This window comes from Micrasema longulum, unplaced genomic scaffold (genome assembly GCF_059751315.1).
Source record: "Micrasema longulum isolate JH-2025_06_02 unplaced genomic scaffold, ASM5975131v1 h1tg000015l, whole genome shotgun sequence".
Lineage (NCBI taxonomy): Eukaryota > Metazoa > Arthropoda > Insecta > Trichoptera > Brachycentridae > Micrasema > Micrasema longulum.
Window position 1 is genome coordinate 277329 of NW_028277223.1, and position 20254 is coordinate 297582.

The 20254-nt window shown below is 32.1% G+C and overlaps 1 protein-coding gene across 1 annotated transcript; it reads right to left on the bottom strand.

Moving 5' to 3' along the window:
• Positions 1-8524: 8524 nt before the first annotated feature.
• On the bottom strand, positions 8525-19691 carry LOC148285663 (apolipoprotein D-like). The gene is made up of 5 exons (XM_088240112.1): positions 19569-19691; positions 17380-17504; positions 14848-14981; positions 12380-12558; positions 8525-8738 (listed from the first exon to the last, which is right to left on the bottom strand). The coding sequence occupies exons 2-5, from the start codon at positions 17497-17499 to the stop codon at positions 8599-8601; spliced, it is 573 nt and encodes a 190-aa protein (XP_088096238.1). The 5' UTR covers positions 17500-17504; positions 19569-19691; the 3' UTR covers positions 8525-8598.
• Positions 19692-20254: the final 563 nt, after the last annotated feature.

The window sequence follows — 20254 nt, forward strand, 5'->3', positions numbered from 1 at the left end:
AAGAAGCTAGAAGAAATTATTTTTAAAGAAAGCAATCTTGTTTGATCTGTTTAAATAACGATCAAATTTGCATTACCAAAAATTAAATTGAAAATCAGCTGAAAAATATCCGAAAGAGTTCCGTGAAAAATCCCCCGTTTAATGTAAAAAAAAAGCATCATAGTAAAAGAACAAATAAAACAAAAAAAGTATGTATGGGAAATTGCCTATTTATTAGGAACCGTGTTTTAGGTATCCTTGAACTGAAGAAAATTGTCGATTTTCCTAATAAGTGTGCTAATGCATAATTGTACCCAGTGTTTATCATGTCTGTACAATTAAAATACTTTAGAGACTTTGCTTAAAGCTTTATAAGGATAGTATATAAGAAAAGAGATATGCTGCCTTAGAAAAAAATATATTCCCGGTAATAGACGTACTATTTTGATAGGGTACTAAAAAATAACATAATAAATTAAGTGTTAAAAATGATTATTATTATTGTAAATAATAATCGTCATGTTTTAGGGTCGTCGTGTAATCGAATCAACTGTTAAAGCAACATCAAAAATAAAATCAAAGCTATCATGGAGGATTCCATTTCTTGGGATGAGTCGATTGAGATGAAGTTTCCATGCAAAACAAATATTTTTTAGTTTTATATTTTATACTTCCAAACTGAAGCGGGTAGCCAAAATTATGAACTGCGTGTCATTTATCGGGTAGCCGGTATTGGGCATAAGACAAATCTTCTTACAAATCGCAACAGAAACATAACCGATCAAAGGCATGTCAAAATAATGCTTGTTATGTATGTAATGTATGTTGAATACACGGATTGTAATTAAAATTATAATTAACCTAAATACGCTTACCCTCAGTAGAGGCGTTAGGGTAGGGCGCGGTTGGGTGACCGCCCAGGGCGCCAGATATAAAGGGGCGCTGCAGGCGCCCAATTTTATCCACTCACTCATCGAGCGAATCCAACTTACTCGTAAATTTCCTAAATCTAGCGACAAACTCGTTATAGTGGCCCACTATGAGACTATAACTACTCCGAAAAAGTCATTTGAAGTTGAATTTTTCGACAGCCTTTTGGACACTACCTTAATTTCACTCCGTAAAGATTTAAAAAGTTAAATGAGCACTCAAAATCTTGGTTTAGTATAAAAAAGATTCCGGAAAAACCAGACCTTCTCAAACTCTGTGGTAATTTCCAATAGAAATTAACAGCAGATTCTAAATCCGATATAGATGGTTGTATGTTGTGTGATGAACTCATAAGTCTTAAATCATTTTTGCCCAATCAGAATGTGGTTAATCCTGTCGTTGTTTTGAATTTTATCAAAGATCGTAACTTGCAAGAACTGTACCCAAATTTATGGATAGCGTTGCGAATATTGATCACTTTACCTACCTGTAACGATTACTAGTGGGGAAAGGAGTTTTTTTAAGCTTAAACTGATAAAAACGTATCTACGATCGACAATATTTAAATCTAGATTCACAAACCTGGCATCTTTGTCAATCGATAATGAAATTGTGAAAGACATAAACTTAAGTACGTATAAAAGAGTTCATTGAAATAAAGGCTAGAAAAGTAAAATTTTATTAGCATTTTTTTAATTAATGGTTATTTCATTATAAACCTTGCCTTTTTTCGTATGGGTCTGAAAGGGTGGAAGATAGGGGGCGCCGTAAAAATTCCGCCCAGGGCGTTGGTAGTGCTAAAACCGGCCCTGCTCACCCTTATTTACAAAATGTTATTTTGAAATTTGAAAAATATTTACGTAAATGTCTCAAACTTCACGATCGAGCGGGTGACGGCTGTCAATCTTTGCACCGTAATGGGCAATGGTAAGATCCTTGTTTTACCAGTCGATATCTTTCCGCAGTTATCTTCAGTTAAGAAAATTTGGGGTATCTGGAATTAGATTACAACCCGATAAATGGGTACGAGTTTCTCCAGGGTATGCTTGGCTACAACAGTTTAGAGACTAGAAGGAATGTGTATTTGACTACACATTTTTATCGATTGTTGCACGGTATGATCGATAATTCTGAGATTATGATGAGCATTGGTTTGTATGTTCCTGATAATAACCTAAGACAGCGTCAGCATAGATTGTTTCATATTCCGATATTCAGGAACAAACCTGCCTATGGTTATGCCTGTTGGAATGGCTACCGCTATGCTGAACAACATCGCTCTGGATATTGATCTGTTCCATGTATCCGAAGGGGTTTTCCGAAGCAGGATTCTTCTACTACTTTGACATGAGTCTCTTTCGTGTATTTTTTTTTTCTTTTTTATAATATGTACGCATTGAATATATTTTTGTAATGTATATGTTATTTATAAAATAAATGAATTGAATAAGGGTGTTTTTTTCTTTTTACTTTCCTTTACCAATATTCTATTATGTATTTTACTAAGTGTAGTTTTCTTTACAAATAAAGTGTCTTTTTTTGTTTACGTGAAGGTAGTGTTTAAAACAAATATTAAAAAAATATATATTTAGATGTCACCATTTCTGGTTTACTTTATCAAGTACGTATTTTCGATAATTCAGAAAAAAATCAATCGACTTTTTTATTTTTTATTTATTTTACACTAACTCAATTTACATACGTATAAGGGCAGGCATACTGCCTAAAGGCGATTTCTTCCTACCTACCTTAACCGTTCCGTTCGATAAAATTACAAGTACCTACATGGATATATTGAATCTTACAATTTTATACAAAAATTAAAAACAAGGATTAAGAAAATACAAAAAAAAAATTAACACTGTACTATGAAGAGAGGAGAGGGGATGGGAAGGAAAGAAGAAGGTCAAAGGAACAACTTAAATAGTGACATTTCAATATTGATTTAAATGTAAATAAAGAAGGGATGTCTCTTACATAAGTGGGTAGATTATTCCACAATCGAGCAGCTACTACTGTGAAAGAGGAGGCAAGAAAATTAGAGCGATGAAAATGTATTAAAAGGGTTATCTCGTCACTAGAACGGAGAGATAGTCTGTGTTGTGATAGAGGTTGGAAGAGCTCTCTCAGATAAACAGGCAAAGTGGGATAATTTAAAATATTGCGAAGAAGTGAGAGAATGTGAATGTTTATTCTATGCCTGAGCTAGTGGAGTTGCGTGCGATATTCGGTTATGTGGTCGAATTTGCGAAGATCGAAGATTTTTGTACTCAAATAAAAATGACCCGGGTGAACATAAAATACTCTCTCCGTCATTTTAATTTTGTAAAAATTAAAATATTTGAATACGTACTGACCTTGATAAATAAAATAAACCAATCCGCCTTCTTTTTTATTCGGTTATCACATCTTTATCACAATCAATTACTTGTTTTTATCAATAGTATTTAAGATAGCCTAACGCAATTATAAATGCATGTTCTAATTATGTTTTTTTAGTGGTCTTCGAATGATAATGCATAAAAAAAGTCAATTATATAACTAAATGATGAATTGCATTTCTCCAATAAGTTTTATTTATAAACTTGCTATCGCTGGATGTTACATGCTGTAAAATTTCCCCTCCTTATGTAATCTGTCAACTGAATAGAACAGGTTCATTAAGTACCGTGTGGCCAATGAAATGAAGGCTAAAGAGCTGAATAAACTAGCACGTAACAGTCGGCGACAGCTGACTTTTATTTTTTTAAATAACATATTTTTTATTCTCTTCATTAAATTTTGATCGTTTACTAACCGAACGTCTTGCATTGAAATTTAATAAATGTATATTTTTGTGGTTTTGATGACATTACTTTGAGTGAAAAATACGATAATATTACATTTCGATTACTCCGAAAAACAAAAAATAAATTGTGATGCCAAAGGAGCGATATTTTTAGGTGCCCGAGATTATAATCAACCGTGGCCCTAAGAGCCGATCATCTGAGGCTCGTAGGGCCGATTTAACAAAACCATAAGGTCACATTCATTAAAATCCGCAAGGCTGGTTTAACTTTGGATACCTAACATTCGTACGAACCCCACTAAACCTAACCATTCTTCGTCGATTCGACGAATAATTTTAGAGATATTTTTTTATTAAAAGAGTTTTTGGTATGTTTATTATTTACATAATATTATATGAAACAAAGGTTATATTATATAATATTTTTTATATGAAAAATATAAATCCTTTATTGACATGGGTAGACTTATTGTATTTATTTAGTAACACATATTGAGTATATCCAAATGTGTAAATCAGTGTAGGTAAGAACTAAGTTATATCTATAGGTTTCCGTTTACCTTTTTTTAAAAAGCTCTTAGTCTCTTTTTAAATATCAAAAAAGTATCACTTAGTTTGAAGATAGTAAAATATATTTTTGAATTTTGTCCATTTTTTGCATACATATTAGTTATAATTATTATAGTGAGATAACCCTGGGGAGCTGTGTTAACATTAACATATTACAACAAAGATGAAGAACATCAAGGATAAGGTAATATAGAAATCTAGGCATCTACAGGGCTTATGACCTGTCAATAGCTGGTTTAAGTGGCCAATTTACTCACTGTGTAACATTCACCATTCTGCCTATATTTGAACATCTATATTCCTTCAATTCTTTCATCTGTTGATGTTTGTGAAGTTAAAAAGCTGAAACTTTTATTTATGGGGGTGAGATTCATCTAGCTAAATTATTTCACGTACATACTAGGCTACGCCTGAAAATGTTGTTTTTTCAAGTTTTAAACTTCTTCATGAACCAGGTGGATTTATCAACAATATTTTCTCCAAATTTTTGTAGACAAGGACTTGATTCAACTCCCTGGGTAGCTGTTTATATTTACATACATACTAAATGTCTCCCGATAAGAGCTTAGGGGTTCACAACCGTTTTAAAATAAAATAGCAAAAGAAATAAAATATAAAACTTTTTAAAAAATTTAATATTTAGAATTAAAAAAAATAATGCTTAATAAATTTTAAAAACTATAAAAAAACTAATATCTAGTCATACGTTTAAAAATATATGTGACGTGTGTTTATTTTAATATTTCTTTTTTATTTTTACAAATTAACATAAATACTTAAATAGCAGTCAGAATCCTAAACTATTTTTTTAATAGTATGTTTGAACTTTATTTTGCTAATGTGAAAAATGACAATAAAACTGATCAGGTTCCCTAGACTGTGCAATCTTGGAATAGGTGAATTAATGGCATAATTAGTAGCAACAATATCTTTATGACATGGGACATAATGTCTAGTAGTCCTAACAGGTATTCGGAATTGAATCACGTTTTGCATATTAGGAGAGTCCAACATGCCATTTATTATCTTAAAGAGAAACATAAAATCACTCAGTTTCCGTCTTCTGGATAAACTTTCCAAATCAAGTGTATTCATTAATAAGTCATAGTTTCAAGATTCAATAGGAATAGATAGCTTGTAATTGATAAAACGTAAAATTTTTAACTGCACTCTCTTAAGTTTTAACGGCCAATGCCAAAATGGCAAACAAATCTATAAGCCGAAAGCTTGCAAACCATTTGTGCAATGCGTCATTTAAACCTAAAAAATAATGTTCAAGTGTAAATTTATTGGAGACCTATAATTCAAAGCTATAGAAAATCCGTGTTTATGTTATCAACTTAATTGCTTTGTATCTTTTAATTTAAAAAGCCAATAGAAGGAATTTTATAGTTTTTAATATCAAATTAGTTCCAAGATAGGAATGTTATCCGGCCTAGTGGATTTATTAATGTTCAGAAAGGTGTTTTTTTTGCAAGATGCATATACTTTTCAGCAGTTGAATAATGTAGTGTTTTAATATAACTTGGAATTCTTCGGGATAGATCTTCCGGCTTTTCGTAGATTTTTCGCCACTAAAACAGTGTAGGATGAAGATGGATTGGCATGGTTTAGCTTGAAGTTTTATATGTTTATCGTGTTGATGAATATATTGTATGCCATAATTGTATTTCCCTTGTTTGTTTTTGTTACATAGTGTTATGTTCTTTTTGTTCAGTTTCTTGTATATTATGTTTCTTCATGTAACTATTGAATTGGTTTAGGCCGTATAAATAATAAATAACTAGTAGAGAGGTATGTTTATCTTAAGAATGTTATGGCAGTAAACATTTCTAAAAATAACTGAATAAAGATGATTTGTATGGTGAATAGGGTAATATCCCTTTTTTACACTTTTAAAGAAATAAAGGTGTATGAAATACTGCCCAGTTTTTTTCTAAATTTTTTTGCTAATTTTTGGTAGCATTATAAATATTTTTAAAGTTGTAATTATTGTGAATTCCCGCAAAAACGGACATTCCATTGGCCAAGCCCCTAATACGTCATGATTCATGTCTATTTGTTCTTGGTCATTGAAATTTATTCAACACAGTATCAAGAATCTTGACGTCACAACAACCAAGAACAAACACGTCGCATTTTTTGAGTGACATATTTTAATTAAATGTATTTTTTACATTTATGTATGAAAGCATTTTTCCACAATATGCATCAATATGATAAATCAAATCAAATCAATATTTGAAATATACAATTTATTATTCTTAATCTAGTTGATTTAATCTAATAATTCTTTTTTTTTCCGCTGAGCCAATAACCTTAACATAGTAATAATTATTATTTTTATGACGGATGTGTCCGAATTGTACGATTATTGCTTCTTATCCTCTCCGTCTCCTCTCACATATGCCTAGAACATCCCATTTTATGTTATTCGGTACGTGTTATAATCTTATTTGATCCTCTTCTGGCCTTGAAGATCTTTTGTTGTATGTCGCTATGTAGGTAGATGTTAGTTGTTTTCCATTCCGAAATTTTAAACGTCAGGTCATGTTCTACTCACCTGGGGTATTATTGTTTTGAATATCGGATTCATGTAATTTGGAAGGAGTTTGGGATAAAAACACGACGCTCGCGAGACACGTTGGTGAGTTTTGAGAACATGCGCTATTTGTAGTCGCTTATATGTGTCAGACGCTTCTGCCTGTTGGTCTGCGGGAGGCATTTTTCCCCTCCTGCCCTCTTATCTGTCGAGCTGTAAATGCCTAACATTCCATATTTCCTTCTCGAAAATGTTCCTTATCCCTTTTTAAATAATAAAGTACTTGGGATTTGGTGTAAGCTTGGATAATACATTTAATATTTAGTACAGTTAATTACTAAGCCTTAAAAAAATACGTGTAATGGTCAGCGCGTTTGACCGCCATACGTTAGGTCTCGGGTTTGATTTTTTTTTTTTTTTTAAAGAAATATTTGCGTTCTTATGATTTACCCAAATAATTAATTTTGAGGGCCATTTTCAACGAGTTGTAAATAACTCACTATTAGAAAATGGATTCGAACCACAGACCTTTGGTCTGTGAGTCCGAGACACTAGCCACAGGACCACAACCCGATTCGCGACATGATTAAAATGAAATATTTATTTAAAAGGGTTTTTCACACCAGAATATTTCATAGTCCCTGGACTAGTACCTGAAGCGTAAGACTGATCATCTTACCTCTAAATAACAAAAAAAATCAAGATGTGCTACGATTTGTGTATTAATGCAGTGCCCCATGCACCATTAGGCGCGAAAAGAAAATGATGACAATGAGGAAAAAAATACGTTTTTTTTTTTTAAATTAATTAATTAGAATTTAGAAAATATATCAATATGGTTAAAAGTCAATAAATTAGAATTAAATATATCAAAAACAAAATATATGAATATTAGGAAAAAAATAATACCCCGGGGTTACAATATTAATATTAATAATTTGAATATTAATTCTGTTGACGAAATAAAGAATCTCGGGGTTTACTTGGATAGATATTATAATTTCAAAACACCTTCTCAATATGTAACAAAAAAAAATCATTTATAGGAAGATTATGAAATGTAAAATATATGAAAAGTAGTATTCTTATTTATAAAACAATAATATGTCCACACATAAATTACTTTTCGTCCATTATTTTTTTATGTAATGAAGGAAAAATTTAAAATATACAAATTCTTCAAAATAAGGCGATGAGAATTATACTCAAAAGAAATATCTATTCTAATGTAGAAAGAATGTACAAAAAAATAACTTGCTCACAGTAAAGCAACAAATTAAATATATGTAGCAATTTTTAAGCATAAAATAATTAAGGGGATGACCAACAATGTCATACATACGAAACAATGGGTATGGAAAAGATAAGATTACCAATAAGGAGAGAAACAGAATCTCAAAAATCATTGTTCAAAGGAATGAAGGTTTACAATGAGTTACCTGAAGAAATAAAGGCAATAGAAAAAATGGAAATATTTAAAATTAATTTGAAAAAATATTTTTTGAGAAATTATGATAGAAAATTGTAGGATTACTAAAAGTTTACATAAGTTCTTAAGATGTTATGAACTAACTTAATAAAGCAGAAATAAAGAGTAAATAGAAAATTATGACTCGCTTCATCGGTCGTCGCTCTATTTTAGGTAAAATGAATGCACTTCTGTGTATCAATGATCAATGGACTATGAACCCCACATATGTGTAATGCAATAAAAAAACAAAATATTTCTTATTTTGTTTGACATTTTATTATTTTGTAGTCATACATATTTGGACTGATTTTGTGTTTTTTAGTGTAAAAATGGACACAATATCTGCTCTGTACGTATAAGTGGTTTTTGATCAAGTCCAAATTTATCAAGAACAGCTGTTGTAGTCGTATTGAATTCCTTTAACACAAGACGAGACCTCGATAGTATCCAGAGGTATTCTAAAAAGAAAACAAAAAGCTCATTTAATAAAAGAGGATTTAACACTAACCGGATGGAGAGAAACAGAAATATTGGAAATAATCAAAAGAACGACATGTAAATAGAGAGAGACTATCACTCCCTCTCACTTCTGCTCAATGTACTTCATAGTCCTAACGCTCCTATAAACCTACGTGAAAATTTTCAACGCTTATTAGTTCATGGTTTACATCTTCGTTCTAATACTCAAGGCACTGTCTGAATACCCCTCCACAATTCCTCTTTCTTCTCTAACTCATATAGTGTCCATGCGGCTCGACTGTGGAATCATCTCCCATCCACCATCAAAGGTGTTACTACATTATCGCTGTTTAAATCACATCTGAAGAAATATCTAATTTCTCTTCCTTTATCTCTCTTCCTTTCCTTTTTCCTCTTTTTTTCCTTTTTCCCATTGAGTAATAGTTTTAATTTAAGTTAATTTATAAACAAATACGTTTATTTTTATTTTTATATGTCTTAAGCTTTTTAATCTTTATTTTTTTAAATTTATTTATTCACAGTTTTTATCAAAATACAATTACATGTTCACTTTGCCCAGCTAACAAGGGTACATACCCCGTTCCAAGCTAGGCAATTACATTTTAATATATTATAATAGTTAACAAATTAATATAGAGCACAGACAAACAAAATATAAACTTATTCGGATACACATTTTGATTCATATACATACTGACATACACATATATACACATGTACATACACACACACGTACATACACCCATGCGCATACACATACATACATTCATAAAAACATAGACAATTTATTTATGCGAAACTTCATGGTTGTCATCTATAAATATATATTTTTAAAATTATTCCTTATTATTTATATTTTATTTTTGACATCCAGTAAGAATCTCCAATCCGTGGCATGCATCAACTTTTCTGACTCCCTACGACCAATGTCATGAAAGAGCGTAATATGTTCTGTTAATTAAATTAGAAATATAAAACTTTTATTTAATTGGTTGGTTGGAAGAAATTGCCATTTGCAATAAGCCCGCCAATGAACAAATAACATTATGTAAAAAAAGTTAAATATTTTTTTTTCTTAAAAGTTATTTTATTTAGATTATTTTTTTTATATTTGTACATACATTGCAAATGTTGACGAAAATTCATAGATTTCTTTTTTTTTAAATATACTCGTATTTTATAAATGGTACAAGTTTTTTTTTTATTCTACATAAATCTACTTTTTTACATCTAGTAAATGTTATAACTGTAACTCTCTAAAAAAAAACTAACCTTTGTGCTTGGGAAGTGACTTGATATTGTTATTTGTTTATTAGAATTTACATCATTTTGAATATACATTTTGAGTACATGAGAAAACAAAAAAAAGGAAATCAATAGAAAAACAGAAAATATTAATACATTCATACTATTTAAAATTGAATGCAGTTTTCACACATGTTCAAAAAATTTCTTTTAATTTACTATATTTATTTATTGATATATTAGTTTGAACGTGGTTTGAACAGTTTTTAGTTCATAAGGGAGATAATTGTAATTTTTGATACCTTTGCAGACAAAGCTATTTTGATCATGAGTTGTGTGGAATTTAGGTATTTTAATATGATTTTGGTATCTGTGTGAGTAATTCATCTCAAATTCTTTTTTTTTTCATTTTAAATTTGCATAATGGAATTTATTTTATAAATAGTGTCCACTGTATGAACTTTAAAAAATATATATGGAATTTCCGTATTGTAGAGATGCAGAGAGTTTCTTTAAAATTACTTTAATAATTAATCTTTCTACAATTTTAACAGTGCTTTATTTATTTCGTTTTAATTTTAAACTTTTTACCATGAACCCTTGATAATTTATCTACTATCTTCATTCCATGTCCACTCTCTAGTTGGAGCATATAGTCTCCACAAAGAGCCTTCATGCTTCCAACTCCGTTGCGTCCTCCTAAGTCAGGTTTTCGTCCCAAAGTTTTGACATAAACTGCCGACGAAACAGTCAGCAGTGGACGTCTAGGACATCGAGATACTGATGCCTTGTAAAGTAGACAAGCGTGGTGAAAGCTCTCAGGAGGCATACACATGTATGTGACCAAGCCAACCGCATGGCCTCCGCTTGATGACAGTTGTCACTGGAGTTTGCTGCCTCCGTTTTCTTATTACTTGATTGCTTACAAAGTCAAACCACCGCAAACCCAAATTTCTTCTGAGACACATGTTCCCAAAACTCAGTATTCGGCTGTTTTGGGCTTTGGTGAGGTGCCTCGATTCGCAGCCATAGAGGAGAATAGGTCTTATGCAGGCGTTATATAGGCGGCATTTGGTTTTCACCAAGTACATTTTTGGCCTCCAGACTACCTTTATACTCCTGAATGTATCACCTGCCACTTCTAGTCGCACTCCCAGAAAGTGTACGTATACGTTTGATGAGTACATGTACATAAATTTACTATTTATTATATAGTCTTCCCTGGCCAACCCCATTTTCGATATTCGGATTCATCACCATCTTTCCCCTTCCCGCTCCCAATGGTGCATAGGGTACTGCATTGGTTCACCAATCGCAGATTACCTTGTTTATTTTTAGTTATATGATGGCAAGATGATCAGCTAAGGTGTCAGTCCAGGGACTATGAAATTAAAATCGTAGTGTAAAAACACAATTTTTAAATAAATATTTTATGTCAACCATCCCAGGAATCGAAGGCACAGAAACCCGTTTTGTGAGATTTTCGTCATCATCATTATTCCCATTCCACACCTAATATTGCGTAGGGCACTGTATTGGTACACCAATCGCAGCGTAACTTGATTATTTTTTGTTACATGAAGGTAATATGATCAGTCTTACACTTTAGATACCAGTCCAGATACTGTAAATTATTCTAGTGTAAAAACACCCTTTTAAATAAATATTACATATTGGTCATGTTGGGAATCGAACTCGAGACCTCTTGCATGGTAGGCTCACGCACTGACCATTACACGTCATAGTATTGATTAACTCTTGTGTGGATGTGATGTCACACCAGTTGACATAGGATACAAGACTTGATATGTCTCTCGTATTTTTTTAAATTACGAGCTCGTATTTGTTTTGTAATCTTCAAATAGACATTTCTACAACGGATTTAAAAAGTAAAATTTGCTATGTTAATTAACTATGCTGGATGTTAGTACAAAAAATATTTATCCTTGTTACGCAAAGAACGAATGTCCGCTAATTCAGCAACACATCTACACAGATACCTTTTACAAACAGAGAGCACGAGATATAAGTCAAAACAAAGAAGACAGAGACACTGTTCTGCGGCGGGTGTTGTCTAAAATAGATTCAGTCTTCAGTCGGTTGATGACAGTGATGAGGGACGCTCGCGTTACGTAAGCGGCGTATTTGTGATTTATAATTTATTTTGGTAAACATGGCTAAATTTTATGTTTATTTGCATAAATTGTGGAAAAAAATAAAATTAAACAGTATTTCTCTATGTTTTTTTTTTCAAATGTCTGAACTTTAGAATATTCAGTCTTTTACTAGCGGTAACTCGATGTTACATCACCGCGCGCAAATTGATTATTTACCACAGTCTTTTACGAGTTAACAAAAGGATTCATAATCTTACCGTAATGAAAAAAAACCAAATTGACACAGGAGTAAACAACTGCAAAGGATTTGTAGTCAGTGTCTAGAACCCAATAAGGAGCAGGGAATGGGGCAGATGGGAAGGATACTTTAAATCGACCATCACCAGAAGTTCCGTCTGGAACAGCTACTCCATCTATTTTGGTTTCTGACCCATTTCTGTAACCAAAAAACAAATCATAAACAAATAAAGAAACCATCATGACGTTACGTGGTAGGACTAAGCAGATGCATAAATCAACCAGAGGAAACGCAGTTTGGCTTTTCATACAATAGTATTTCTTTATATTCTCCCTGGATTATGGCGCTAGACCATCGTTATTTTGTAAACTTTACAGATATTAACTCAAAACGTGTGTATGCTGTTTTGTTTTTTCGGTAAGTGATTTTTTTATGGAAGCTAGGATCATCCAAAAAACATTAAAAAAGCCTAGTTTTATCTACCGTTTTTAGACTACGGTATACATATTTTTTGCAAAAAATCATTTCAATACTATTTTTAAGAAAAACTACAAAATCGGATCCATATGTTTATTTTTTGGGTGATATTGTGTGTGTTGGATTTATTCCGACGTTTCGGCTACCATTGCAGGTGGCATCTTCCAGGTAAACTGTGTGTTTTGGAGAAAAAAGTATGTGATCATGTACTAGTAATTTGTACCGTGTCGCAGTCAGCAGTAGGCACATTTTTATTCGTTTTTGTAGCATGCAGTGCTAGGAACCATGAGGAGTTTAATGTCTGAGTATTTTGATTGGCTCTTTAACTTTGTATTTTTGTGGAACATTATTCTCATTCAAATTATTCTACCGTCACTGTGTAAATTTTATTTTATATTGGTTTGCGATAAAACCTAAAAAAACAAAGTATTTTGCCGAAACTAGCTGGTTATTTTATTTTTTTAAATAAAGTGGTGCGTACAAAAAACAAAATGCAACACAAATTTGTACGTTTACTTGGTTTATCAACAGACACCAACGCATTAAATAATGTCATTAAACATTTGAACTCAATGTAAGCACATAGTTTTACCATATATTCACCATTAAGATGGACAGCATTTAACCTATTCTCATTTTAGTTTTTTTAATTCTATAGTAACAATTCGCTTCTATCCATAAAGGTTGGCACTTCGGCTCCATTATAAAATTCTAATAGTATAGGGTATTTTCACAAGTCGGGAATAACGTTATAATTACAATATATTTATTATAATATTTAGAATTCATCTTCTTTATTTAGTTCAGTTGATCTGTTATCGGCTAGATAGTGATTTCTGGGACGCTGAGTTCCAGCTGCCCTTCCATCTCTTTGGTGGTCCTCTAGACAGACGGCGACCAGCTTAGATTTCATGGGCCACGGTAAAGGGGATTCTAGAGCTGTCCATTCTATCGACGTGATCTTTCCAGAATTTTTTCCTCGTTCTGCTCCACCGTACCATGTGTTGGGTATCGCAAGTTGGTCTAATTTCTTGATTATGGATGTTGTCCCTTCAGGTTTTATCTGCCATTGCCCTTAGTCCTTTCATTCCTGATGTTCTGAGTAGATTTTTTAGACTCACTGTATCTGCCCTCGCCTCAACTGCATACGTCATGATTGGATTGACACACGTTTTGTATATACGGACCTTGTTTTTAATCCGCGTGTGTTTATAGTGCCATGCGATGTTCAAATAATTGTCAATGTCTTTAAAGCAAGTTTTCATTTACAATTTTAGTATTTAATAATAAGTTCATACAAAAAAGCTCGCAGTTGGCATCACGCCATTTTCACGTCATGCGCTATGGCTGCCAACTGCGCTTCTTATAAGCATTGCGTACTTTGGCGCCAAAACGTCATACGTGCCGTTCATTTCGTAGGGCGCAAAACGTCTCGTTTTCGGGTTGTTCAAAATAAATATGAGTATATTTTAAATCTTTGAAGAAAATTCATCAAACGTCGCACGAAAAAAATATTAATTCCGTTACAATCGTATTTTTTACTTATTTGAAAATAAAAATAAAGGAATAACGTGAAAAGACTCTAGAAGCGTGATGAAAACATTACTTTTATTTTTATTCTTTAGGTTAGGGTCAGTGCTATTCAAGCTCCTGACGTCACTGCGACCTGTGAAAATCTATTGTTACGGGTCTCCGTGAATAGTTCTCGCACTCTTAGCCCAAGTCTATAAAGAATGGTCACTGTATGGAAGGCGAGAGTTTAAATTTTGCCAAATCTCCGCCCAGGTCTCTAAAGAGCTTGGCTACTGTCTGGAAGGCGATAGTTTACATTTTGCTAAATCTCTCCCGTCAAATCCAGGTCTACAAAGAGCCTGGCTACTGTCTGGAAGGCTTAAATTTACATTTTGCTAAATCTCCCCCCCTTAAGCCCAGATCCGCAAAGTATCGGGCTATCAGGTAGGGGAGAAAAACATACATAAATATAAAAATAAAAAATTCAATGTCCCTTACATGATGCTTAGTTGAGAATTGGTGACGTTAACTCCACCTTTGCCATTTGCAGTGTAAATAGCTTTGACGCATTTACTGTCTATCCCTTGAAAAGAGTTAGGGTATCTTGAAATTTCGTACCATTTACCAGTATACTGAAAAAAAAATATTTTTATATTTTATTATATTACCAAAAGATTAAATGCGAAGGAGCGAATTAAGTTCCGGTTACCTTACAAATTAATTATTATCTATAATATTTATAGTCTTAAAATGCTTTATTGAGTTTGTCGTGTACGGGCCCCGTACCGGAGGACTTCAAAGTTGTAATCATTAATAGAATCCAAATATATGAACAAAAAAACATTCATAACTCAATTTCGCAAAAAATGTCTTCCAGCGTTTCAGCCATAGAATTAAGAGTAGTCCAGAAAAAGCGAAGAATCATATTTGAATACATCGGACTGTGTCCAATAATTCCTCCACTTAGACACACTTTCGCCGCGCGCATACGTTAAGTCGCCGGGTAATGTTGCTTGATGGGAAAAAAAAATATAACACAAATGTAAGGTAAAAATAAAGCAATGTGTTAATTTCTATAAAATGTTATGGTGCACGCAGAAACATTGATTGACACAACAGATTAGATAAACAAACAGTCATTTAATAATAGAAATTGAATTTATGAACTTTGAACTCAAAACGGATATTTTTTTATCATGCTTTTGATAATGTTTTAAAGATAATGTCGTTCAAATGTCTCCCACGGCGATGTTTAATCCAAGGTCTTATTTTCATTAGTTCTTTTATTAAATGAGCAAAGTAAGGTAAAAAATTCTACCCTGGCAACACTAACAAAATTCCCATTTTGTTTCTTCGACAATCTGACAGATGGAAAAATAATTCAAAGTTTTTAATTAATTCATTTGCTATTTAAACATTCGTTTGTAATTTAAACATGAAATGTGATGCCATCCTGTTTCTTTAAGATCATTGCAGTATTTTTACACTTTAAAAGGACACAACACGGCATAGTTGAATTCAAATCAGGAGCTGCGTACTGAGCGACGTCTACAAAGAAACTAATGGGGCAAAACGTAAACCTATTCATTTATGAGTAGTTGAGTCGCCTTCTGTTTGATGTGCGCATGCGGTTTCTGGACTATTCTTAATTCTATGGTTTCAGCTTTAAGGTATAGATATATATAAGCGACTGTTGCCTGCTAGTTATCATTATTATGTAAAATTCGGAACACAAATTGATATTTGATATTTAAAATTTAATATTTATCAAATCTTCCAAGAGCAACTTTGGTTTTTATGCCCCAACGTGTAGAATAGTCAGTTCGTCACACAACTTGGATTGGTATTAAAATAGTAATTAATAATGATATTTACATAACATGTATACGAAAGAATCATCTTCGTGCCCGTATCCACAATCGATGGTGCATAGGGCACTCCATTGAAACATCAAATGCCGCGTACCTCGAATTTTAGTTGCGTGAAGTTAAGGTTCGAAAACATAATACTAGTGTTTTCATACTTTTGATGCCGTTTCCTGTACAATCGATAATTTCGTAAAATCTGTTTATTTTTTTTCAACAATATTTTTTATCACTCATTGTTTCCGTATCCACATCCAGTGATGAATTAGGTACTGCAATAGCACTCCAATCTTAGCGTATCTGGATATTTTTTGTCACATGAAAGATAAGAATAAATAAAATAACTCGCCTACAGCCTGTATTGAATGCCGCAGCGAGATTTTTTTATTTTCGAAGTCTCTAAGTTCAGTCATATCACTCTACTACTTTGGGTATTGCACTGGCTATGTTTTCCACAGAGGGTGAAATACAAACTCTGCTGGCTTATGTATAAGTTACTGCACAACTCTGCTCCAGAATATCTAACGGAACTCTGCATTCCAGATGAACTAGCTGACAGATATCATACGGTTAGATCAGCTACAAGTACGTCGAAAGGAAATTTTATTATACCTCTACGTAAACAGCGCGCTAAATTCAGTGAACGCGCATTTGCGGTCGCAGGCCCTACGTCATGGAGGCCCCCAGCAGAGGTGCGAAACTGTGAGACTGAAGTGATGTTTCGGAAGAAACTTAAAACCCACTTATTCTCTAAATCATTTGAATAAATTCTTAGCATGTGGTGACAAAGTACATTGTTTTTATTAAATTAAAAAAGGTAAATTAAATTTATATCTTTATATAATCACTTTGTAAAACGCCCTTGAGGTATTATATTACAAAAATTGTGCTATATAAGTTATCCATAATAAAAAGGTGATCAGACTCGTGATACACATGCCAGTCCAGGGACAGTGAAATATTGCAGTGGTGCACCAACTTGCAAATAAATATTCTAAGTCCACCCTGCTAGAAATCGAACTTGGACCTCTCGCACCGAGGACTTTTAACGGATCTTTAAATTTAAGAAGCCATCTGGTCAAAAATACTTGTTCATGTTTCATATAAATGTATCTTTCATCCTTCCGGAGACAGAATTTTTTAAATTATATAATCAATCAGTTACCCCATCCAGTGTAAAGTTTTGCTTTGGTATAATCTTATTTGAACATCCCCCAAACTTGAATATCTGAGCGTGGCAAGTCACCACTAACATGAGGAAATAATATAATCTTGTTTCAATCATGTTATCTGCAAAAAAAGAGTTTTGCACAATCATTAAATTTTTAACTTTAAATAATTACGTATATTATTTTAACTACATGCATTGAGTATATAATAATTGAATATGTAACATAGTTGGAGAAGGAGGCCTTTATTTTGAAAGTAAAAATTTCACTTTTTTATTTATTTATTGATTAATTTTATTTGTTCATACAAAGATACGTATTTAAAAAAACAAGTAACAACGTATTCCTAACTCTATGAAGTCAAGAACCCTGTGTTCAGTTGGGATACAACATCATTGAAAGTGAAAACATGCATAATATTAAAAAAATACTGAAAACAAATATTATTACATAAATACAGTGTGTTTTTTATACCCTGTCACATCCGAAACCACGATGATCAGTATGAGCAAGAAGACATATTGGCACATCAAAATATTTTTTAGAACAAATAAAAATTAAAAAATAAAATGTAAAAAAAAGCAAATGGTTTCTTACTTCTGCAGGGGTGAAACGAGGTGGGGGAAGGGGGGAGTCGGACACTGCGCCGCGCTCCCCTCACTTCTCCCCTGCAGAAGTAAGCAACCATTTGTTTTTTTTAAATATTAAAAAAAAAATGTTCTAAATATTTTTTTAAATATGCTAATATGTCTTCTTGCCCATACTGATCATTGTGGTTTCGGATGTGACAAGGTTTAAAAAACACCATGTATAAATGTTAAACACGCTTAACAGTATATAAATCTATGCAATGTCTCGCAGCAGTCTTCTGCAATGGTCTCTTCCCTTGAACAAAATCCAAAATTGTACACTTTTTCTGAAAACGGCTTTTGTTTTCGTTTATTATCGTATTTTACTAAAGATATTTTTGTAACGTTTAGATATGCAAATAAAAATGACTATCATCTTATGGTGGAAGGGAGCTATTAAAAATTCCTGATTTATTTAATTAATCTATTTACTTTCATTCAAAATTATTCTTTGACATATAATTTTGGATGAAACGCGGAAAAAATCACATTGTGTTTTTCTCACATTTAATTTTTATTTCGTTTAAGGCACTTTTAACATAAAATTCATTTACTTGTAAACCTTATTGTGTTTTCAAATCATACAGCATTAACTAATTTTATTTGGAAAATATGAAAATGCGTATTTTTTTCATAACTTAAAGCTCTTAAACTAGCCTTCTGTAGACCTTAAAGAGTGGAACTGTATTTTTCAATGTTTCATAGACCTTAAAGTTATAAATATGACTAATTATTATTATTTATTTGTACATAACCACCTACCGACTTTTCTATCTTTACCGGTTTTAAGACGCACCCATCTCTTCGTCATGATAATTAAACCAACATGCAAACCAACATGCAAAACCCACTATACACCTTCACCATAGTTGTTGCACAAAAATATAAAACCAGCACGATATGCATTTTAATAAGCACATTCACTGATTAGGACATACATGCACTGATTAAATTATGAAAATATTCTATGTTGTTTGCGAAATAGTTGAAAAAGGGGATTTCACTGCAATTTGTTTGCCAAAGTAGATTTCAGTGCACCGTTGCTCTGTTCCCGGCACTCACCCTCCTTTCAATATCTTTCTCGGTCTTTCCAGCCCTAGTAAACATACTTTCCTGGTACACAAGTTCTTCTACCTGATTCAGAATATCTCCGTTCACACTGATCTCACATTTAGTTATATTTTCATCCCTTTCAAAAACCATCACTTTCGATTTATCAACATTCATAAGCAAATCGCTTTTCTTGCATGTATCGTAGACTGGACATTATAATGTTAATATACATTAAATTACGGGTATTAATATTTTTTATTAAAGTTTACATTTACCACATACCACAGTGTTCTTTTTGGGGTGCGACCCGCTTAACGTACATTGTTTTGGGATTAATTCAATACAAAAATGTTATTATGCTCTTTAGAAATCACTTTATGGCGTATCAGTTAGTCATTGAACCTTTTGAGAGTCAAAATTAAAAATAATTGTTTATAGATAGATTTAATTAGAATTGTTTTTTAAGGAAAATGTAAATAAAATATTTTTACTTAAAGTCTCACCTTTTCGTAAAGATCGATCACAATCACTGCAATAACTGTTCAGACTGGCACTTCACCACTAAAGAATTAAATTAATGTACCGGAATATATAGCTGTTAATTATATTTTTTACCTTAATTTTTTCAAACATTAAGTCTTCTGATATTGTGTAACACATGTGATTTTAATAATCATACCATAAAAAAATACTTGTAAAGCAAAAAATTTATTAGTGGTTTTATTAGCGGAAAGTGATTAAATATGAAATAAAGTTTTGTTTTCTCACCAAATTGTTAATAAATATTAAAGACTCTTATTAGTAATAGTGATAAGTCATACATTTTTGTCGAATTCAGTAACAGTCTTACAGTTTTAGTACTAATTAAAAATTATTTGAAAAACAAAATAACGAAATGGTAGCCATTTATGGATCAAACCAGTCACCAAATATGGAACATTATAAGGCAAATGCTTTAAAAAAAATTAATAACCAAAAAAGTCATTGTGTTTTAACTCTTCAAATACTGTGGTAAATAATTCCTTTGCGCGCGGTGATGTAACATCGTGTTACCGCTAGTAAAAGACGGTATATTCTAAAGTTCAGATATTTGAAGAAAAAAAAGCATGGAAACATACTGTTTAATAATTAATTTTCCATTATTTATGCAAATAAACATATAATTTATCTCTGTTATAGTAAAATAAAT